Here is a 24,767-nt window from a genome sequence, read left to right as displayed (position 1 = left end):
ATGGCAACTCAAGTTTCAGCGATAAAACTGTCCTGTAAAGTTTCCAACAAATTCTTTATGCTGTTTAATGGAAAATAATACTAGTTAAGAAACTGAATAAATAAATAAAATCACTTTTACCATCTATATTCTCAACATTTTTGAAAAGACAATGTAGCGAACTACTTTTATTTTGAATTTACAATTAGCCATAAGTATTTTTATCGATATCGATATCGTATACATATTGTCGATTAAAAACATAAATTGAGTAATAATTCTAAAGATTTCCTTTAGACGATAAACGATAGTCATACATATGGACAAATGTTCTTATGCTGTTATTATTGACATTTTTTTATGTCATGATGAGACAAAACTATATTGTAATCGCAAAGTTGTGACTTCATGTCGCATAAAAACGGACCTTAAGCGTACGTATGCGCAAGAGAAGTGCGCAAGTCGCCGATCCGCCGAGTGGCGACGCGTCGACTTGAGCGACCGGCAACTGTGCCAATAAAAGCAAGCTAGCCACCATGAACACTCTTTGTTGGACGCCGCATCGAATTTTATCCTCTAATGCGACTTTAGATATTTATATTGTTTATTATATCTTCACGGTACCGTTACCAATAGATTGTCGAGGTTATCCCAATGAAAATAAGTCAAAATATGACCCTATTCGGATTATTTTTAATTGTGTGTGAAACGAAGCACATCTGAATTCCTCAAGTACACGCTTCTTCGAATACGGTCGTGTTTTTTCTCATTTCATCCGGAAGATTTCGCCAATCCATGGGTAATAGTTTCACAGAGATATAGTGAAAATATACAAAATTTTACATTGCGTTAGTAACCACACTGATACACATGCTGCATCATTTTGTTGAACCCCGTTCTCTACTCTTTTTGAGCAGCTCGCCACTTGAGTTCTATCGAAGTAGTTTATTCATAAATGTTCGTAACACAAACACGTACGTATTTCTGAAAATATTTAGAATAAATTAAAATAAACTCAGAAATTTGCCCCCTTTGCAAACATATTCGGAAAAATTCCGTAATTGGCAGAAATAGGCGCATAAAGAGTGTTTTTATATCTCGTATTTCGTACTATAATATATCGTATAAATGAAATATAATCGGTACTAGAATTCTTAATACCAGTACACAGTAATTTCTCGTTTTAAAACCGATAATCGGGTCGGCCAGTTTTCTTTAACTGGGTCAAGAATGTTATCTTCGTGTAAAACAATAGCCACAAGTACACCGCTTATTATACAAAAATGTGGGTTCTATACATACGCCAACGTATATTAAAAGCACCTGCACAATCATCTGGCTTTACTTGCATCGCGTATTCGTGGGATTATTTGGGAAAAGATATACGATACATCTCGTACGATAATATATTTCGTCTAAAAATTTAAAAAACATTACATTGTATTACGGACATTATATTAAAGGAACATTATAGTGTATTATAAACATTATATTAAAGAAACATTACAATAGAGGAATGGATCAAAATAATGTCTAATTTATCCTATTCAGTGCTAAGAAGACTTGAAACCATTATAAATCCTATCGATGGAGTGAGTATGACATTTTTATATCGTTATACTTCTTGACTTGCGACACAATAATAATAATTATAAAGCGTTATTCCGCGTGGTTAACTCGTGAAATTTCAGTTTAAAAAAATTGTTATTTCCGTCAAGTACTGAATTCAACAATTTTATAAATGATGAAAATATCTCAGTTTTTTGTAAACGATAAAAAATTAAAATTCGAACAAAATTCTATGCACCATTACTAGCCTTAAGTAGGATTTGCACAATCAAAAAACGAGGTTTGTTTAAAAAGCATATTTGTTTTGGTAAAAAATCATTATTTATTTGAGTAAAAATCAAACATTAAGCTTATTTTAAGAGCCACAAAAGTCACAAACAATATTATCCCCATTCTCATCGATACTGCAAGCCTTGTGAGTTCACCTTTTGCGTACAATTCACTGGATCCAACTGTCTTTTAATTTTCAATGTACATAGATACAATTTATTTACAATCTCTTCCACTAAGGACGAGTTCTCTTTCTGATTATTTTTTGTTTGTTTGCCTACAGACCTTCACTGGTGGGGTCTGAAAAAGTTTTCATTTTCGTCGTTTCTTCTCCTTTTGTGTCGGAGTATTCTTCACTTCTACTTTACATCCTCACTTCCTTTGCAAGTAGACAAAGTTAATTTTTCCCCTTCTTGTTCTTTCTCTTCTGCTACATTCTCCTTGGGGATAAATGTGTAAACATTTTCAGAGAAATATGCCAATGTTGATAATCGGTCCTCATCGTCCTTAAATGTTAACAATCGAGCTTCCTCGACTCGTAACTGTCCCTGCTGTGCACACATCCGCTGTTTCAGGCGTCGAGGACTCGATATAACGAAAATATGTGCAACTGTTTATATTGTAGATTTCCATCGTATCAAGTAAAATTGGCTTTATGCCTTGTACTTAGGCACCCCCTGTGAGACAATTTAAAAGACACGATGTTTCCACACTTCGACGTAAGGTAACCGATCGATGTAAATATCAAAATGGCGCGCAAAGGCCAAAGGAACGTAATACCGTACTCAGAGAAATTAATTCTCCGCGTAGTGGACGTGAACAAGGATCGAATTACACCGACGCGATATAATCGAACGATTTAAATGCAAATTAATTTTCTCAAAACTCACTGGAAAACTGACACGTTCCCGCGTCTGTGCTTCATCTTTGACTGCCTTGGAACGATGCCTAGGACTGTTCAATAACACGTGTTCGTCACAGATCATCACGACACTCATTACGGAGAAACATTACAGAGGTATGACCCGCCAACGCGGTTTTATGTTTTACGCACCCCCCACCCCTCTCCACGATATTAAATTCATTCCAGACATTTCTAGAAGTACACGAGTACAAGTTGTTTGCGTTACGAACATTAATTTCCAAAGCTGTATAAATTTATGTCACGCTCACCGGTGAATAACGAAAAAAAACTTTTACAAAGTCGTTTTGAGGAAAATCGAAAAATAATCATCCAGAGTTACATCCAAGAATAACCTAAATCGATCACCATGTCTCGTCTCGGTGAAATGTCAAGATCATAGGCTACGATCATTTGGCATGAAATATTCCGATTGTTATTAAATGATCAAGTAAATTACGTAAGAGCAATTTGGAATATTGTCGCGTTGACAATAACGATAATAATAATTTGGTTGCAATATATTACACTCGATAGATTACACTAGAAAGGTTGGGAGGCAGAGGATCGCTTTCCAAATGGAAATACAATCGTATATTCGAATATCCTCTTCCACAAGACCATACGTTACGTGTACTTTCTTTGTCTGTGTCCTTTGTCATCGTCGCAAAATCTCGGGAGGTTACCTCGGCTGCCAAAAGACTCAGGCAGAAAAATAGCGTGACACATTGTTTGATATATCTCACGGAGGTCCTTTGAAAAGGCCATACCCCAACAATGGTCAAGAGACGTTTGTTCAACGAGTACTCGGGCTGTTTGAAGAGGTCCATGTCAACTATTACTCGTACTACGTTCGTTTCCTTCGATCGCGAGGAAAAGCCAACGATAGCGGCAAATCGAGCAACGAAAATCGTTCGTTCAATCATTAATGGGTTGCACGAACAGGTGCAGCGTGACAAATTGGTCGCAGAAATTTCTACATTCTATTCTTCTGTTATTACCTCGCGTTTAGAAAATGACCGTTAATCAAAGATGATTGCCACGTCGTGTTCTTTTTGCAGAAAGACGTTGGGTTTAATTACCCGATCGTTATTAGCAAGCGTCGACCGCAGGTTTCTTTTCACGTTTCTTGACTGTAACCCCGTGTAAGAACGATTTTCATTTCAGAGGAGATAACGTAGTCCTCGACTATGCAGTTCGTGCAGTGACTTCAAAGTAGAACGGACCGGCTTAAAATAGAACAGTGACGATGAAATTGTGACATTTATCTTTGCACGATTTTCCACTTATATTGCCTTGTGATAGCAGAAACTGGGATTGGCTTACGGCCATTTTCTTGGTAAACGCGTATACTCGAAGACGGAACGTCCCAATATCGGAAGATTTCAGATAAAAGTTTTACTTAACCGTATTTGATAAAGATTCTTATTTTTTACGGGTACCGAACGTTTGATACCGTTACGTATAGGGTAGATGTTCCAATAACCGTCAGTGTCCTTATAACTGCTGTTTGAATGATTTTATTTAACAACGTAATAGTACAATTTTTTTCGACGAAATTGTAAAAGTTACCGACACAATTGTGAAAGTTACCGATAACAGTTGGAAAAGTTACCGACACAATTGTGAAAGTTACCGACAACAGTTGGAAAAGTCACTGACATAATTGTGAAAGTTAACGATTACAATTGGAAAAGTTACCGACACAATTGTAAAAGTTACAGAAAATAGAAAACCTTTAGATTGAAAAAATTGATACCTCAGCTTTAAAGTGTTGTCATTTTTTTAAATCAGAAGATTTTCTATTTTATTAAAAGAGACATTGTGCAATGTAATGCTCCAGTCTGGAACGATTTTTAGATTAAATAGCTTCCAAAATAATTAAATAAAGTTACGGCGGTAATTGGGATAATTTACCCTACTTAACCGATACACTATTGACATCAGAAATATAATTTCACAAATATAGGACTTCAAAGTTCGAAAAAGAATAGTGAAGGAAAAATATTCACGTTTATCAATAACGCACAGTAGACACTGTACATAACGTAACACCAAACACGTACAAATTACCACACATACTAAACACATATGTATAGTATTAAATAATTACCTTCGTTTAGGGATTCGCCGATTATTTGATCATACTCGATTATGTGTAAGATAAATTTTGCACCTGGATATTCATACCACGTATCAGTGTAACGTTAAACCTGTATATAGGTATAACCACTTCATAATTATTAATTCATAATTTAAAAGTTAATCGTTATTACTAATTTTTATATAATTACATTACTTATAAATGTATATGAATATCTTTTATATTTCGTATTATTTTTTAGTTGAAATTTTCTCGAAGAGGATCCGAAAAGAATAATACAGCATAATATGAAAGTTTTTATACTATACACACATGCTCTAGAAAATCGAATAAATTTTATGTTTAGCAGAATAATGCTCAACTCTACCTAACGTAACGTCAGTGGAAATTAGCAAGACTTTGGAACACCCATCAGTGGATCGAGTGTAACTCGAATTAACTTCTGATTTCTTCTTCTGGAGTTAATAGTAATATCGGTATAAATCTCGTCCGATGACGTCATACCGGTACAAATAGAATTTCACAAAAATACCATTATTTTACCGTTATTTGTAACACCGATTCAATTTCTGGTATGTACGTAATGAATGTAGTCTTTGCCGCACGCCGCATCGAATTTCATCCGTTAATGAAATTATGAATTTTTGATATTTTTCAATACCTCAACTTTAAAGTGTCGCCATTTTTTTAAATCTGAAGATTTTCTATTTTATTAAAAGAGACATTGTGCAATGTAATAATCTCCGTGTTACCAATGTATCGACGAGATTTTTTCGATGAAAATGAGTCCAAACACGACTCCATTCGGATTATTTTTAATTACGCGTAAAATGAAAAACATCTGAATTCCGCAAGTACGCGCGCCATTGAGAATGGTCGTGTTTTGACTTATCCTTGTTGAAGAAACCTCGCCAATCCCTTGATAATACTTTCACAAAGATATACTTTGTTATTAATTAATTTATAAAAAAATATAAAAAAAAGTGCTACAAAAAATATGCATTTCCATTTAAAGAAAGGATGCAATTTTTAATTGAACATGCACTGTTGAATTTGAAAAAATCCAAGGTCCTACAGATGTAGTGATCTTCGAACCATTTACCTTTTTCCTTTGACATTTTCTTGTAAATGCATTAATAACGGAGTTGTGGCCTGAAACAGTTGCGTGGACCACCTAGTATGGTGAAAAATACAAAGAATGTAATTTCGTATTAGTATTGACAGACCGTTATACGTGCGGTATCGTTTGATACAATTTTCATACAAATGAAAAGTTATTTATCATCCATTCGTTGTTTGAAATTTTTAACCGGATCAAAATTTGGTCCACCTACATAGTATGTACCCCATTTTTTTTTTCGCATCGGATAATTTTTAAGATCGTTCTATAAACGGAATAATGACTGAGCAATTCCTACTTTCAAAAGACAATTTTTATTCAGGATTCAACAATAAAATCATCCATCCAAATTTTTATATGCATTATAGGGAAAGAAAAAAAATATTGTACATTACAAACATACCATCGATTTGCGTGGCCCGCTCATATGAAAAAACGATTTTTTCGCGATAAAAATAAAAATTTCTTTAACTCTCTGTAACATTGTGATTGTAAAGTCACATACCTGTATATTTAGATATATTTTTAAAATTTAATTCCATATTTTTTCCATTGTACACCATTGTGGCTTTAAAGTAATAACTGTTGCAGTTACAATTTCTTATTCTAAGATAAGTACAATTTAAAGGTTGTTTTTACTAAAATTTATCTTTAAATTCATATCCCATTATCAATATTGAAATAAAAAATAATTCGAGTTATATAAATTTGAGCAGTCAAGATTGTATAATATTTTCATTTTTGACGCTTTCTTGGCCACTTTATTATTTTTAAAGGAACCATAGTCCAGGTTCAAAGACGTCGAAAAATTCCTTCTCACATTTTTGAAAAATGTAATTAATTAAAAATATATTTAAAAATTTTTATTTTGAAATTCGAGAGATTAATTAAGTTATAGAATATTTTTAAGAACGCGTTAAATTATTCGAGCGAACCGATCAAGTTTTAGGCAATTTTTACTTTTAGACAGTACATTCACGGATATCTACTGTTTCTCGCCCAATTGAGACTTTCTCATTTTCTCTCTTTATTGTTATTTCATGTTTAAAAAAAAAACGAAGAACCTTTATATAAAAAATGAAATCCTTACTTTTTTGACACGACACAGTAATTCCCCTTAATACTTAAAAGGAATCTGAGAAATCAAATACCAAATGTTGATAATTTGGCATGAAATAAAATTTCGTTCCACCCAATTTGCTTTTGCAAAACCTCTTTGCTGGAATATCATTTACATTTGTTTTTTCTATCTTTGTCCTTTTAATTATATTTATATTTTACAGCTATTACCACCTTGAATATTTGTACACTTTGCATCTTTTTCAGCTTAGTGGATTATGCAGCGTGTGGGGTGTTGACTACGATGACGTAATCGGATGTATGCCACCTATTATATCTGTTTTCCTTGCTTTGTCGATGTACTTTAATGGAATTTTTAACGTAAACAAGGTACCCCTGCGAATTTTTGAAAAATGATGACGTGTATTGACCAATACCTTAATGTTTAAAATAAATTTGACAGTAGTCAAATGATTATTAAAAAATAGTGATTTTCTAAGATTGAAAATGGTTTCTGTCTGTTCGTAAATGAAAAAATAAACAAATATCTTTACAATGCTTGATAAAGCATTGAAATATAATTTGCAAAACATATAAAGCGAAATTTTATTTAGTCAATTAAAATTTTTTTAAAATTTTATCAAACGACTTGTTATACGTTGCAGATTAGGAACGTGCTTCTATTTATTAAAAAAGATTGCAAACGTTACCAGAATCGTCCCGAAAACATAATTCTACGGAATTACAAGATACAAGGCAGAAAAATTATAGTTTACTATGCATGTAAGATGTTCTTCATAGAACATAACTGTCATGAGCATTTTTAGAATGAAACCATCAGAAATGTATCCACTGATTACATTTGATAGTTATTTTATTTTGCTTAAAATATTTATTATTTGTAGTATATATAAGTTGTTAAAGGCTTGTATAGTTTTGCATAATCTTCATTCTTTTGAGGTCATTTAACAGTTTAAACTATAAGAATGAATATTGCAAAATCTCTAAGAATCTTATTATTATTCTGTTGTTATATACGTATTATGTTTGCTGTCATTTAAGCATACATTTATATGACGTTAATCATCTACTTATTAATACCAACAATACATCTTGCAATTGATATTGTTATGCCAACAAATCGTTCTCAAGATAAAGATTTCCTTTTTGAACTCAACTATGGTGTGGATAATCAGGAATACTTTTATTATATAACCATACATTCATATATGGGAACTGCAGTAGTAGGTCATTTGATTGTTTCATGTTATACCATGTACGTGATGTATACTCAACATGCCTACGCTTTATTTGCAATTGTGAGGTGAGAATTAAATTATTATAAACACCTAACTATTGATTACAAGAAAAGAACAATTAATATACATTACCCAAAACAATGAAAATATTACAATAATTTTTTTGAATAATCCCTGATATGTGACTGTTGCAGGGATTGTTCAGAACAATATTTTGACTATTGTTGTTGAATATATAGTCTCTATAACATATTACAGTTTTTACAATATTAGATACTTCACTCAATAGTAAGATTATTTAAACAAATTAATTCAATCATTTTAATCAATGTATTAGAAGTGTGGAAATAAGTAATAATTGCGATATGCCCAATTCAATAATAGCACCATACATTAGTTATATTCTAATACAAATACATTGTCCTTTTCAGTTACCAATTGAAAACAGTCCATGTTTTAGATTCAAGTAGTTTAATAAACTTGAAAGATGATTATTTGTTTAAAAAGTACGAATATACAGAGTTCACGCCAGAAGAACAACTGAAGGTGCACAATAAGTTGTTTATCTGTATTCAAGAACATAAAAATGCCATAAAGTTAGTATATTTCATGTACTATGAATTCGACTTTGTTTTCTTCAAACATTTTCTTTTATTGGCAAAACAAATATCTATTGATGTAATTTCTTCTATTAGGTATTCAGATCTTCTTGAATCATTATTCATGAAATCCATATTCTTTCAACTGTTCTTTAATGTTTTATGTATTAGTACTACAGGTGTTTATGTAAGTATTTTCAAGCTGAAATAATTAAGTTTTATATTTTGAAAATGTATGATAATAGAAAACAATTTATAAAATTTATGATTCTTAAATATTCCTCTGTTTTTAGACTGTAATGAAAATAGGTAATGTAGGCGATATGATGAGATACGGATCATTCACACTTGCACAGATAATTTACATATTCTCTCTTTGCCTTCCTGGACAAAGACTAGTAAATCATAGTGAACAAGTATACATTGCTACGTAAGAATATAAAATGTTATTGTAATTTTTTATCTGGTAACTTAATACTTTTTGTATGTGTATCTTCATTTGATAGACTTGCACATAAGTAATGATTCTTATAATTATGAGTCATTGTATGCAAAATAAGTACAAGTATGAAATAGCTTTTTTAACAAGAAAGTAATGAATATGTGTGTATTTAGATGCGAGATAAGGTGGCACACATTTTCTAAAAAATCCCTAAGTTTATACAAATTTCTGCTCGCAAGAAGTTTAGTACTTAGCAAAATAACAGCTTTAAAAATGGCACCTTTAACAATGGAAACATTTCTCATGGTATACAAAAATATTCATCATTAAAATTGTATATTTTACATATTTTTAATATGATTTTTGAGATTATATTTTTAGATTATTCAGACAGCGATGAGTTACTTCACTGTATTATTATCAACAAATGACATACTTGAATGAAACACTGATACAGCATACTGTCTCTTAACGTGTTTCAAAATATGCTCGAATTACATAACTGGCAATAAAATCAAATCAAGAATATACTTAATAATATGCATAGAATGAAAAGATTTAATACTGCATATAGAGAGATTAGATAAATAAAGAAAGCTGGAAACAAAGTATGGTGAGAACCCTCTTGAATATCCCATAACTTTTCTTACAGTGCTCTAATCTTGCGAATTTTCTAGTAAATAGACATACTAAAAACAAAATTTTCAATCATCATTATACTGTTAGTGTGAAATATTTTAGTCATCGAGCATTTAATAAAAACTATCTTTATAGTCTTATTCTTCAAACTTTTATTTACATTATATTTTACTATGCACGACTTTCATCATTTATGATACGACGTTTACAACTTTGTTTAAAAGACGTCCACAAATTATTTGTTGAAAATAGTTTGCTTAAAGGTAGATAAATATATCGATATTTACATCGAGATGAAATAACCGTAATACAAAACCATAAACATTTACACATAATGTTATGTAGTAAGTCAAATTATTATGAAACCTTTTTTATGTTTCGTCTCAAAATATAATGTCATAATATGAAAATTTTTACCCAATTTTAACTCATAACATAGCGTTTGTCATCAAACATAATGACTCTATGTTTATAAATTCTTATATTCTTATTGGCGTTAACTTACATTCTATAAAATAAAAGGGTTACCATACAAAAAGATGTTCACGCTCGTAAAGAAACAAATTGATGAAAAACATCCAAAATATGAGGGTCCAGATCTGGTGTGAAGAGTAAAGTTTCTAAAGTTGATGAATACTTTTGAACTTGTTCGTGATGCTGTAAAACAATTTAAGAATAATTAAAATCATGTAAACAAAAAGAAATAATGTCTAATTTGTTATATACTTATAATTCTACTGTTCTATATAAATTAGCCTGTAACTTACGGTTAGAAAGACTTGCTGCAATCTTCCTATGGTCCATTTGTACCAGTGAGTATTATAATCTATGCCATCAGTATCACAACGTACCAGGTGTTCAGACAAAATCATTATAAAACGCTGGAAGAAAAGAAAAGTGTATTTCATTGAATTTCCTTAAACATTTTTATAACTGCAACAATGAAATAAGTATTTGTACCTGAAAAATGATGAGAAAAAGATTTTTTTGATCTGCTTGCGCTGCTTCCAGTTTCTCCTCCATCCTTTCCACAACATCCTCGGATGGTTTCTCTTTGTTTCTATCTTTATTATTATCCTCGTCTTCTGATGATGATCCTGATCTACTTTCCGCTCTTCTTAACTTTTCTCGCGCTTCCGTCAATTCTGTACTTAATTTGGTTACATGTTTATTCTTCTTTCGAATTGTTAAGTGAAGTATTTCCCAAATATATAACCTGAGGAAATATGACAAATACCGTCAAACTGAATTTATTAAGAATAACTGTCGCAAAACATCACCATCAAGAATTAAATACTTAGTAAATTCTGACGCCATTTCTTTTGAAAATATCCAATTAGCAATAGCACTACATTCAATGATACCAGTCTTCAAAAGTTTATCTGTTAGAACAACTATCATTTGATAATGATTCTTCCATAATGCGTACATATTTCTTAAAATACATATCTGTGCCTCTTCTGTTTCTGCAAGAACCTACAAAAATAAAAAATCAATTTAAATGAATGTTATGCTTTTATTAATCATACTAGATTAAAAAATAATATAAATTCGATGTCTTACCTTAAAAACATAATGGAATTTTCCTATTGCTGCAAAACTGTGACTAAAACTTTTAGAACCTAGATTCAATAAAGTTTGTACAAAAACGTCGATTTTCAAAGGATTGAAGTTATTGGTTTCTTCATTTTCTCTAGGACCTGGTAACGTGTTTAACACGTTAAGTACTTCTTCTAGCGTACATTTTCGCCTAATAGAGACAACTAACTCATGAGCTGCTGATGTACCAGGAAGTGAACCTGAAACAAGTTTGAGCATATTTCATTGTTTAATATGGGCTCTACTTTCAACTCACCAATATCAGATATTAACTTTCTATAAGTATAACTATATTATACTTACTAGCTCCTTCGGAAGTATATTTATAAATAGGTTCTGGAGGTGGTGGAATCAAATCAGCATACGATTCTGGCATCATTTCCCGTATTCTTTGGTAATATGATAATCTAAACCCAAATTACAGAAAAGTTGTAATTTTTATAAAGTTATTTATCAATAATTCATAAAATACTTCATAAATAAAACAATATATGTATATACCGCAAAGCTTTAAGAAGTACTTCTCGAATGAATTTTGGACGTGGATGTTCTGGATCGCGTTGCAAGCAAGAATCCCAATCTTCCCAAGACCAACGGAACTGAAAGTTACTTAAATGATATGCAAACCACCATACAAAACGATCGAAAGCAGCTGCGGCCATGCTGTCTATACGACGAAACAAAATCTCTGTTGCTTGAGCTAAAACCTACAACAAACATAAAATAAAATCGATTATGGTAAATTACTAATGGTGTATAAATTATGCTATCAAACTGAATTGCAACAACTTTTTCCTTACATTCCTTAAAAAATCTTACCTGTGGCATTGTTGACGGTTGTAATTTGCAAAGCTCAATTAAAATTGACCCATAGCATATTTCTAAATGCTTTGGTGCTGGTAGTCGAAATAATTCACCAAATATTACTTCTACAATGCAATAATCTAAGGGTATTTTTGCTTTATACGGAAAATTTAATAATTGGGCCGCACTGTAATAGACATTCATTGTGTAAATTTGATACAATACAACAGATAAATATAATTAAAAGCATGAATAATATATAACACCTACCAATCTTTTCTTTCATAAAAATAATTATTAATAATTTGTCTTAAATGCTCTTCTATAAGAAACCGTTCGATAGCATGGCTACCAGGTAGTAATGGTCCTTCAGCTGGACAATCTGTATAATCAAACATACGAAAAACTACTGTAGGTAATGGATAAGAATAAGATTCATGATGTGGTGGTGCCATTATAGTAGGTAAGTTGTGTTGTAATGCTTCACACAATATTGAATCAAATGCAAGGTATGGTCTGGGAATATGTTTCTCTGCCCAATTATCTTGTCTAAGTTTCCGCACTTGAGCCCATAAACAGTCTAAGTATTCTTCTTGAGGATGAGGTGTATCGCTTGACCAAATTCTCAAGGCTGGTTGATGCTTTTTACTTCGTTTATTTAAAAATATTTCTATTGTCACCATCAAGTGATCCAACTCTTGTTCTTTTTTTTCATACAGTTCTCTTCCAACCCATGGCAATGTTGATAATACAGCATACACATACCTACCAGATTAATGTAATAAAGTACAAATGTTTACTTACATCCAATATAATGCCAATATTAAATATATTATATATTTTACTACATACCAATCACGGCTTACTTGAGGCACACCATCTTCATTAGCAGCATCTAACATATTATCAAATAGCTGCATTAAAGATCCACAAGATAAAACATGACAATTTACTAAATCAGCAAGAAATCTTAACGAGTATCTAGCAACATCCCATTTACACGCTTTTAATGAATCTTTGAAGTTTTTTACCATATAATCAACAAATTCACCACCAAAATTGAAATTCTTTGCATTTAACAACCCAACAAGTGTAGTATAAATTGTGCATTTTTCAGGCATTTTAATAGCACAATCTGTCAAAATCCGAAGTATTTTACTACGAAATAGTCCAAGATCAGCTTCCAGTACAGAAGCTAAACCTTCAAGATTGCTTTCTAAAGAAGATGTAGATTTTTCTCCAACTCGTAAAATAAGAGATTCAAGTCGATCCTCGATTTCTTGGTTTTCAGATACTCTCCTGCGTTTCTTGTATGCACGTTCTAAAAATGTTTATAGAATTAAAAATTAAGTAATTTATATCCAAGCAGAACAAAAACAATAATTTTAGATATTATAGTACTGATACAATAATAATACAATATACACTACAAATGTTGCAATTTGTATGAAATAACTGTATTAATTGAAACTAATCATTGTACTCTACACGAGAAGTAATGAGAGATAATACAATAACAAAAAATATTTTTACAAAAACTACATGGTAACATGAGAATATATGAATTTACCGTATCCATCTTCTTCTTCGTGAACTCTTCTGCGACTCATTTTTGAAAAATTTGTATATATTTTGTTGACCGGTCGTAAATTTTATGAAGTCATTTACACTATGACAATTATACTTTCTAAGTTCCTATATTAGAAACAAGTTAAATGTAAATCATCATAGAAAACCCTAACCCTTCGATCTTCCATAACCAGCTCACCACGGTCATAAATAGTTGCGAAGCGGAACGTTAGACGAAATATGACGTGAAATGTAAAATAATATAGATCTGTTATGTAAATTCAGTAAATGGCAGAATCGCGAAGTCTCCTAAATTCACCACCAGAGAGCTAGCAACATAGCTGATTAAAGTCACTAGATACATGTACATACTTGAATAGTACAATCGAAGTATTCTTAAATAAGTTCTTAAATAGTTCTTAAAGCAAGTTTCTTAGTTAAAATAGTAGTTCTTAAATAAAATAAGCTTATTGATGAATCTATACCAGCGGAACCAAGATTAAATGCAATTTTTTTTTATTCCCCCTTTTGTCTGACACAGAACATTATTTGAAAGTTGTCATGCCAATATTACTTGTTATATTAGCTGTAAAAGTCGAATTTCCATCAAGAAAACTAAGCTAAAACCTTTAACATGGTTTCCATGAAATGAAAATACAAATTATAGTAGTCTGTATTACGGTACTACCATATTCATGGTTTATGAGTAGCGGTGACTCGCAAATAGGATCTTCGGTTATTCTAACCTAAAATACGAACAGTTCCTAAGCAGGAACGAGATTTCCTGTTTTGTATTCATTTTATAAAATAATCGTAGCAAAATGCCAGAAAGTGTAAAAGTGGAGTCGAAGCCGAACAAAGAAATCAGAAGTGGGAAAGAAGAAGATAAAAATGAATTAGTAAGTCTTTCATTCTTGTTGCGTTGAACGATGTTGAATAATTGAACAAAAAATTTAATATGAGTTTAATATAAGATAAAGATAGTAGCCAGGATTTGAAAATTATTTTTACTTCTCATAAATTCGATTAATTTAAAAAGATTGTTCATATAAAAAAAAATATTTAATATTATACCATTAACAGTATATAATTGTTATATTTAATGTATTTTTTAGTCAGAAGAAGATAAGCTCTTGCAAGAAGAATTAACTCACCTTGTTGAACGTTTGCAAGATTCCAATACTAGTTTACACTATCGTGCTTTGGAATCATTACGTTCTCATATCCGTTTATCTACCACTTCTATGACCAGTGTTCCAAAGCCTCTCAAATTTATGCGACCTTATTATGATACTATGAAAGTTATTTATGAAAAAATAACAAATGTGAAGGCTAAGGAACTATGTTCTGATATTATTTCTGTCCTTGCTATAACTATGGGTGAAGGTAGAGAATGTTTAAAGTACAGACTTACCGGATCTGCATTAGCTATTGGAGAATGGGGTCATGAATATGTTAGACATTTATCAGGAGAGCTGGCTGGTGAATGGGATGAGCTAACAGATGATGCAGAAGCTACAAGTAAAAAATTAATTGCTCTAGTACATGAAATAGTACCTTATAACATGGCTCACAATGCAGAAACTGAAGCCTGCGATCTACTTATGGAAATTGAAAGATTAGATTTATTAGAACAGTATGTTGATGAAAGTGCATATCAGCGGGTTTGTTTATATTTGACAAGTTGTGTAGCATATGTAGCAGATCCAGAAAACAGTACTCTTTTGCATGCTGCTGCTAAATTGTATAGGAAATTTGGCCAGTACCCACAAGCTGTGAGGTTGGCAATGCAGCTCAATGATTTACCCCTTATTGAAGATATATTTACAACATGTACAGACCTGTAAGTTAAATCATTCCTGAATGTAGTTTTGTCTACACAATTTCAAGTTAATATACATTTATTAATTTTTTTTCTAGGTCAGTACAGAAACAACTAGCATTCATGTTAGGCAGACAACAAATTTTCTTAGAACTGCCCGAATCTACTCCTGAATATGATGATTTAGTAGAAATTATGTCCAATTCTTTGTTAAATTACCATTTTCTGAATCTGGCACGTGAACTGGATATAATGGAGCCAAAAACGCCAGAGGACGTATATAAATCACATTTAGAGAACTCCAGACCAACATTCGGTGGTGGTGGTCAACTGGATTCAGCAAGACAAAATCTTGCTGCAAGTTTTGTTAATGGTTTTGTGAATGCAGCTTTCGGTCAGGACAAGCTATTAATAGAAGATGGAAACAAATGGTTGTACAAAAATAAAGAGCATGGAATGCTAAGTGCTACAGCGTCTCTTGGTCTTGTTTTGTTATGGGATGTTGACGGTGGTTTGACGCCGATAGACAAATATCTTTACTCATCCGAGGACTACATAAAGTCTGGTGCATTATTAGCGTGTGGCCTCGTCAATTGTCGCGTACGAATCGAATGCGATCCTGCTTTAGCTCTTCTTTCAGATTATGTCTTACACAGTAATAACACTATGCGTATTGGTGCGATTGTTGGGCTTGGATTGGCGTATGCCGGTTCAAACCGAGAAGCTGTCTTGGGTCTTTTGATGCCTGTACTTAGTGATCCTGTATCCAATTGGGAAGTAATAGGTGTAACAGGTCTTGCATTAGGAATGGTTGCAGTAGGTTCTTGTAACGCTTACGTTACAACAACGATTATGCACACTCTTATAGAAAAGTTGGAAACAGACATTAAAGATACGTACGCGAGATTTTTACCTTTAGGTCTTGGTCTGTGTTTCTTAGGAAAACAAGAAGCGGCTGAAACTATAATAGCAGCCTTAGAAATAATACCTGAACCATTTAAGTCAATGTCCACAACATTAGTAGAAGCGTGTGCATATGCTGGCACTGGAAATGTTCTTAAAATTCAACATCTGCTACACATTTGTTCAGAACACTATGATCCATCTAACGAGAAAGAAGATAAATCCGACCGTAAGGATAAAGATAAAAAAGAAGAGAAAAAGGAAGACAAAGAAAAAGATCTAAGTTCGAGACAGGCAATTGCTGTCCTTGGTATCGCTTTGATCGCAATGGGAGAAGAAATCGGCGCTGAAATGGCGTACAGAACGTTCGGTCACTTATTACGTTATTGCGAACCAGTAATCCGACGATCCGTTCCTCTCGCTCTTGGGCTCATATCAGTTTCTAATCCAAAAATGAATATACTAGATACATTATCCAAATTCTCCCATGACAGCGACCCTGAAGTAGCGCATAATGCAATCTTTGCAATGGGTTTAGTTGGAGCGGGTACAAATAACGCACGACTAGCTGCAATGTTGAGGCAGCTTGCTCAGTTCCATGGAAAAGATTCTAACAATTTATTCATGGTCCGCATTGCACAAGGTCTGACACATCTTGGTAAAGGAACACTAACATTGTCCCCTTATCACAGCGATAGACAAGTATTAAGTCCTGTGGCACTGGCTGGTCTTTTAGCCACGCTCATCGGTTTCCTTGATGTAAAAAATAGTGAGTGTATTAAAGAATTTATAAAGTATACATTAATCATTGAAAACACATAAAACAAATGTAATTTTTCTTTTTAGTCATTCTGGGTCGTTCACATTACTTGCTATACACATTAGCAGTTGCGATGCAGCCTAGGATGTTGGTAACATTTGACGAAAAGCTAAGTCCTCTCGCTGTATCTGTAAGAGTTGGTCTTGCCGTAGACGTCGTAGGTCAAGCAGGAAAACCAAAAACCATTACAGGCTTCCAAACTCATACAACTCCTGTTTTATTGGCGTACGGCGAAAGGGCGGAATTGGCAACGGAAGAATATATTCCATTGACGCCAATTATGGAAGGTTTCGTAATTTTAAGAAAAAATCCGGACTTTATACCTTAATTAGAAAGCTAACTATTTTAAGTGAAAAACATAATTCATATTATATCGGTTCTAGCATAAAATATAATTAAAGTTATTGCGTGTATACAAATAATTTTCTGATATATAAATTACACAAACAATAAATCCTAAAGGTAACCAAAATCACGTAAATTTGTTTCTTACAAGTCGCTGAACCGTTGAAGTGAATAAACGAACAGTTTTGATAATTTTTGTATTTTATTTATTACAATAATAAAACTACAGTTTTCAACGGCAGTTATATTTTAATAATGAAAATACTGATACAACATGTAAAATGTTCAAAAAGTTATTGCTCTTAATTTATAAGTTAGAAAAATAGTTAAGATCTTCGTCCATTATAAATTTGCATTCTGTTTACAAACAAATAGTAAAATATTGGCAAGATACAGTTACAAGTAGTCAGTCAAATGCACGTATACAATGTAAACGTAAAAAATTGCTCCTCTTAGCTCGTAATATTGTTAGCTGTAGAAGTTCATATTTTTAATGCGTAAACGAAATGTCACTATATACGTTTTTAAAAAAGTATTTTAATGTATAAAAATGTAAATAGCTTCATACTAACGATTACGCAATTTTATATCGATCAATAAATTCTAATATAAATCTTAAAACTAAGTAACTTATACAATATATAAATAGTTAACTTGTAATGTTTGTTCTCTTGTTCCAAAAATTTTCTTACTGTGTACATTATAAAAACAAACTGTGAAATAGGGTATCTTATTCAATTTTTAATAATTCCAAATATATAAAAATGTAAGTTCTATTCACACTTTCTTCACTGCCTTGATATTACGTGTTTTATTTTATGATAATGCAATAAGTATAAAGTGTTTAAAATGATAGCATTAACATAAAATTTTTAATTAAAAGCTAAAATTTACAAACACTGATTTCGATAATATTAACGTACCTGAATTACACAGTTTATTTCTAACCGATATAAAAAATATATGATTGTCTTTCGTTATGATCGAGCACATTTACAATGATAAAATAGGATATATGACGTGTTCTTAAAATATGGTTAAACTGCGACTAACCATTTATCGCAGCCTTAATTGTAATTAATGACAAAATGTAAAACATGAAATAACGTCAAGACTATGTCAATTACGGCCACTTATTCCAGTTTTCATTTCAATTTTATAGTTGCAGTGATCCATAAATTACAATACGCAGGTTTTTAAATTTTCGTTATAAAATGCAAATTACATTAGGAAAATTTCGAAATCATTGTGCATCACGAGTACTTGTAGCAGAAGTCATCAATCATTTCTAATCTGATTGTTCAATTAAGTAACATATTAATTAGTAAAATACTATTATTCAAGTATTTAACTGTAGCTTGAATAATCAATCTCAAATAATACTAATAGACCTTTATGTCTATATACTACTTGTACAAAACTAACTATTTATAAATAATATTATAAAAGTTATAAAACTCTTCAGCGAATTAAAAAATATTCCTTACATTATACTACATAATGTAAAGTAGTTTAATTGAACTTTCATTCTTTTTTAAAGGAACGGGACCTCGGCAAAATTTTTCTCTTGTAATAATTGTTTCTTAGGATTGTTAACAATAATTTGCTTCCATGTTACAATGAACGGTGACAGGTGCTAGAACATGATGCGGAGAACCTAAATGAGTTGTCGGAGACGGAAGACAAATAGATCGCCTTCTTAAATCAGCCTCGGTATTATTACCGACTACTAATAATGGTTCAGCAAACGTTTGTTGTTCAGAATCATCATGAGGTGTCATTGTACTATATCCATTATCACTGTCACCGCCTGGTGGTTTTCTATAGTTTGTAGACACCCTATATGGAGATATAGGAGCTATACCGTCTTTTATAAGAGAATCTAAATTATTTTTCGTTTGATCTAACTCCATAGGTTCCGCATCACCTTCCAAATGTGTCATGCGTAACATATCAGGCGACGTGTGAATGTGCAAACATTGATGCTCCAAACTTGATTGTACAGAACGAAGCCGGTAACAGAACAACATAACTCCTAATATTAAAAGGAAGGCCAGTATTCCACCGGCTACTGGTCCAACCGATGGCCAATCTCGTACTGCAATTTCTTCGGTTGATTGAGAATCTAAAAAAAGAAAACTGAATATTTTAAAGAAAAATAGATATCAACTTTAATAGTATAAAGTACGACAGGCATATAAAAATCTGTGTAATGTGGTCATTTTAAGCAGTTTTGTCACGTTAAATGTTAATAGCCTAGTTCATATATAAAAAAAATTTGCTCACTATACGTTCCATCACTAAGAGGCATAGAAGATCCAAGGATGCCTCTAAAACATCGAGACATATCGCTACAAAACGGAGTTTGCAAAGGCGTTTCCCCATCATTGTCTACGTGGCACCATTGACATCCCACAATTCCCAAACAGTCATTTTCTGTCTTAAATATTTTGCATGCGATGGACGGACACGTTTTTAAGTTTGCAATTTGTGCATAAGACATCTGCGAATTGCCTCCTTGTTCGTGCGGCACTGGACAAGGTTCTAAATTATGCATATCGTGAATGTTGTACTCTGCACAGTTTGAAAAGTATAAGGCACATTCGCATGGACATTCACACTCGGTTTGTTCCATTCGTTTGCAGTTTAAGCACGAACGATCCATCTATAACATTAATCCATACCTTTTGTTATACATGAAGAATATTAATATTTACATAGAACGAATGTGTTGTTACTTACTGTGCTACATGGACAAAAAGCTCTTAATAAGTTACAAGTTACATTAACTACACCCAAAAATACATTGGTTCCTGGCACAGATGCTACCTGATATTTAACGCAATGTTCACCGTGAACTATATTTGTAAGAACTTCATCGAGTGATGTATTGAACTGGTAGTACCTTTGTATAGTACCATCTAAGTAGTTTGCACAAGCTTTCTTTTTAACGAAAAACTCATGATTCAATATATCGTTTGCGACTAACAACTCTTTGTGGGTCAAATGTTGTTGTTCAATTTTACCAATTGATTCTAATAGAGCTGGATGTGATACCAAATATCCTTTATCATCCATTAGAAAACACTTTACTGTAGAATCATTACAAAAAGGAAACAGTTCTTTCAAAAGTCTTGAAACAAAACCCATTGTTACATCCATAGACAAAACTGCTATAGCGTCATCATGCGTAATTGATTGAGAATTACGATGAACTGTGTGACTTAGAGTGACCACGTATCCTGAACCACCAGCGCCTAAATACGGAGGTGTGAAAATTAATTTTCCAGGATGCTCTAATGCATTTCCGTACCATATTCGTCTTTTAGGATCAAAACTAGAATCGAGCATAATTCCTGGATATATTTCTAAAACTCCACTTGCAGTTCCAACAATGTATCTATAACAAGAATGGATGGAAAATAAGTGTTTTTAAATTTTAATACAGTATATTTTGCTACTCTCAAGCATACCTTCTTATTATAAACTTATTTAAAATACTTTCTATATATCTGCTTTTAAAATATTCTAAAATTTGTGTCATTATAGCTACATCTGGCTTAACAGATTGACGTAGACCAGGATTAGCTAAAAGTCCTGTTAAGTCTTTTAAATATGCCATATAACTTTGTATGGTTACAGCAGATCCAGTATCTAACAATTTCAGTTGCTCCATTGGAGATTGGAAACACCATGGAGAAAGATAGACCACTCCTGTGGCTGGAAAACAAATATATTTTCTTTTTAAATTTCAAATATATTTTTTCCATACTTTTGCATATAATCACAAAAAATACTTACACAGAGTTAAAAGTTTATTATTATAAGTACAAAGAATGCCTTTATCAGTAATACTGTGCATCAGAAGATCAAGTCGATGATGTAAAACGTTTGTTGACAATGTTGGTACTAGTTTTGCCATAGGTAATGTACTTTCATTAATCGTTGATACCAAACATACTATCAAATCCTTGTATGTCAAATGCTTCCATCGATACCACTTCTAAAACGTAAAATCTGAATCAATATGAGTTTTATGCAAATTTATAAATGTTAATGTACCTGTTCTCCCAATCTTGTTTTTACATTAACGACACCTTCATATTGTTCAATCATCATTGCTACAATTTCAGGGCTAATATTTTCTATATGTTGCAATTTAACTTTAAGGGGCTGATCCATCATTGTCTCTGTTCGTGGAAAATTTTTATGAATCCAAACTATACCTTTATCATCAAATAGTATCGGATATATGTGCGGATCAACGTTAAAATACGTTATATCGTCAAGAAAATTTCGTAATTGAATATCTAAGGATATCAATGCTTTATTTGTAATTTGCCCAATCGACAAAGTCATTGTTTTACTGTATAAGTCAAAGTATGGATCGGATAAATAATAATCTCTTTTATGTTCCTCTGAACATTTCAGACCAGCAAATAATTTTGATATTTCATATCCTAGTATATTTTGTGTTGGAAGAATTACAACACTGTCATTGTACTTCTTCATGTTTGTATGTGGTTCCTGATCTATAAAAAGAATAATGTATTAATGATACAATATTTCAAGAACAGTTAGTTAATTATACACAGTAAGACTTTGACTCACCTGAAAGAATCAGTATTGTTTTTAAATAACCATTCACTTTTCCCGTAGAAAGCATATTGTTTATTTTCATTATGTGCGAAGTAACTTTAAGTGTATTAGTCAAGTGCACGAACACCACTTGACCCCTTACATTCTGTATTAATTTATTGAAGTTAAACTCAATTGTGTCATTTGTTTCTAAAGTTTAAACAAAGAAAATACCAGAAATAAATAGTAGAAAAATTATATGCAATATTTAAAGTAGATTGTACCTGTTCTGGTTAAACTGTGAATGTAACGTGCTAGCTGAAATTTATTGACATCTGTTGCTTTTAACAAACCATCCTTACAATGTATGGAACTATTACTTGAAAGACCAATAACATTAATACGATCTGTTTGAGACAACATATCAATTATAGTTTCTGCAGTTATTTGAGCCAGAGTAATATCTCCTTCAGACATAAATATGCCATGTTCAAGTAGCAACAGAACATTCTTTTTTGGACAATACTGGGATAATAAAAGAGGTCCAATATTATGACCAGAACTAGGTGGTCCACACATGGTTGCAGGATACATAAAAGGCAGTAAATGTACATTCTTCCATTCCTGATTCCTCAAATTAATCACCAATGCTGAAATGCATATAAAAATATTATACAAAATATTTTGAATGCTTACAACCAAATTTTACTAATGTATTATATTAATCATACTAATGAAAACGTGTCATACAATTAAGAGTCATGTACCTTGCACAACTTGCGAACAAAAGTCAGAAAGTTTACTTGATATTATATCTAATCCACTTATAGATCCAGAATAGACAAATTGACCTTCGGTCTTTGCCAAAATTGGCTCTACAACATTGTAGCTTTGTTTAAGGAGTTCCACGTAAGACAATAATTTGTTATTTAATTTATCGACCAGCAAACTTAGTCTCATGTTCAGATTATTCGAGACATTCGTGAATTCCATGTCATCGAGCATCTTTTGAAAGGATATCAAACCCAGTTCTGTGTCCGTCATCGACCGAAACTCGTTTGACAGCCGGACCACGATGTCTCGTAAACATGTCCCATTCAGCAGTTCCGCATTCACTTGTTTTCGCAAGGTTTTACCGAACTGACACTTTGCGTCAGTGCTCGAATTCTCTCCGGTTACAATGTATAGATTCACGAGCACCGTCACGACAAGTCCTAAATGCGAAATCCTTCTGACAACCATACCGTTTTTAAGTTTTAGGTCTGTTCTATTGTAACCTTAAAAATTCGTTATGGCGCCATAACGACGCAACTACCACAAACAAGGTCGACAAGTGCAGAACCGGCAATAGTAGGACGAAGTAGTCCTATTACTTTCTAATTGAAATGTAACTAATACGTCCTCACTATTCTAAGTATATTTTGTGGTTTTATGATCTTACAGCTCTTATTTCTGTATTCGAAGTTTTACACGAAACCGTTATAAATGTAAATACTCTTCAGAAAAGTGCATTATTTATCAAAAAAAGGAATAAAAAGGCTGCTTTAAAATAAAAAAGTTTTAAAAGTAAATATATAATCGATAGATTATTTCTTTTATAATTTCGTGATCGAAGAACCAAATTAATAGCTTCATTAGAAGTATAATGAAAATTATTTTGATATTACTAATAACAAAATTTGCGAATAAAAATATTTTTTTTAACAAACATTACTTCTTAATGAACGTAAACTTTAATTGAAGGAAATGTCCATAAATTATTAAATATGCAATATTTATAAAGTTAGAACTTTTTATTTCACTGATTTGAATATTCAAATGTAGAACCACAGATGAAGTATAGGATAGACTTAACATCTAATGAAAGTTGGTGTCACAAACTGAAATACTATTTTCGACACAAGTAATCGGCAATATTACAGCGCATTTTATGTTTCAAGACGGTGAGTTTAAGAACTGAAAACTATACTCCACCTAAGTCGATAAAGTAGAAAGTGTAAAAAAACTCGTCCTTATAATCACGGACGAGATACAAAGAGTATGGACGATTCATTTTACAGGAATTGATGTTACGCATGAATCTGAAAGACAGTGTAATGTAGTATCTTCAGTCAGAGAGGTGAAGCTAAAAGAGAAAGAGAAAATGACCATAATGACAACTTTCAGTCATCTTACTCAGACCCACCAATGATGTCATCTAATTGAAATGCGGCAAAATTTAAATGTGTATCTTCTTTTATGCGTTATAAGTTAGCATAAGTAATTTACGAGGGTAGTCCCAAAAGTACCCGACCTAACGTATGGATGGCGGTAGTTGTTTGAAAAGAATGACTAAGGGAGAAAGTACCGACCTTACAAAGCTTAAGTTTAAAGGTTGATGACTGCG

At 32.1% G+C, this 24,767-nt stretch overlaps 4 protein-coding genes across 5 annotated transcripts; 2 read left to right on the top strand and 2 right to left on the bottom strand.

Moving 5' to 3' along the window:
* Window positions 1-6,779: 6,779 nt before the first annotated feature.
* Window positions 6,780-11,415, top strand: LOC143146924 (uncharacterized). Of its 2 annotated transcripts, XM_076311683.1 has the most exons (8): window positions 6,780-7,392; window positions 7,668-7,785; window positions 8,065-8,326; window positions 8,693-8,857; window positions 8,957-9,047; window positions 9,154-9,290; window positions 9,476-9,608; window positions 9,684-11,415. In XM_076311683.1, the coding sequence occupies exons 1-8, from the start codon at window positions 7,324-7,326 to the stop codon at window positions 9,744-9,746; spliced, it is 1,038 nt and encodes a 345-aa protein (XP_076167798.1). In that variant the 5' UTR covers window positions 6,780-7,323; the 3' UTR covers window positions 9,747-11,415. The 2 variants fall into 2 exon arrangements, with proteins under 2 accessions (XP_076167798.1, XP_076167797.1); XM_076311682.1 differs by lacking the exons at window positions 6,780-7,392; window positions 7,668-7,785 and having other exon boundaries at window positions 7,831-8,326; window positions 9,693-11,415.
* Cbp80 (nuclear cap-binding protein subunit 1) lies at window positions 10,118-14,157 on the bottom strand. The gene is made up of 11 exons (XM_076311681.1): window positions 13,915-14,157; window positions 13,197-13,665; window positions 12,615-13,109; window positions 12,360-12,531; window positions 12,042-12,247; window positions 11,844-11,947; window positions 11,505-11,740; window positions 11,239-11,417; window positions 10,902-11,157; window positions 10,709-10,822; window positions 10,118-10,598 (listed from the first exon to the last, which is right to left on the bottom strand). The coding sequence occupies exons 1-11, from the start codon at window positions 13,952-13,954 to the stop codon at window positions 10,485-10,487; spliced, it is 2,385 nt and encodes a 794-aa protein (XP_076167796.1). The 5' UTR covers window positions 13,955-14,157; the 3' UTR covers window positions 10,118-10,484.
* A 465-nt stretch (window positions 14,158-14,622) lies between these two features.
* Rpn1 (regulatory particle non-ATPase 1) lies at window positions 14,623-18,517 on the top strand. Its single transcript, XM_076313269.1, has 4 exons — window positions 14,623-14,812; window positions 15,029-15,756; window positions 15,834-17,407; window positions 17,485-18,517. Exons 1-4 carry the CDS (start codon window positions 14,735-14,737, stop codon window positions 17,784-17,786), a joined length of 2,682 nt encoding a protein of 893 aa, XP_076169384.1. The 5' UTR covers window positions 14,623-14,734; the 3' UTR covers window positions 17,787-18,517.
* Window positions 18,019-23,882, bottom strand: LOC143147706 (VWFA and cache domain-containing protein 1). Its single transcript, XM_076313268.1, has 9 exons — window positions 23,149-23,882; window positions 22,666-23,031; window positions 22,415-22,591; window positions 21,866-22,335; window positions 21,605-21,806; window positions 21,277-21,523; window positions 20,546-21,203; window positions 20,090-20,468; window positions 18,019-19,928 (listed from the first exon to the last, which is right to left on the bottom strand). Exons 1-9 carry the CDS (start codon window positions 23,621-23,623, stop codon window positions 19,396-19,398), a joined length of 3,507 nt encoding a protein of 1,168 aa, XP_076169383.1. The 5' UTR covers window positions 23,624-23,882; the 3' UTR covers window positions 18,019-19,395.
* Window positions 23,883-24,767: the final 885 nt, after the last annotated feature.

This window comes from Ptiloglossa arizonensis, chromosome 5 (assembly GCF_051014685.1).
Source record: "Ptiloglossa arizonensis isolate GNS036 chromosome 5, iyPtiAriz1_principal, whole genome shotgun sequence".
In the NCBI taxonomy this organism is placed as follows: Eukaryota; Metazoa; Arthropoda; class Insecta; order Hymenoptera; family Colletidae; genus Ptiloglossa; species Ptiloglossa arizonensis.
Note: the sequence above shows the minus strand (reverse complement) of the source record. Positions and strands in the feature narration are given on the sequence as shown.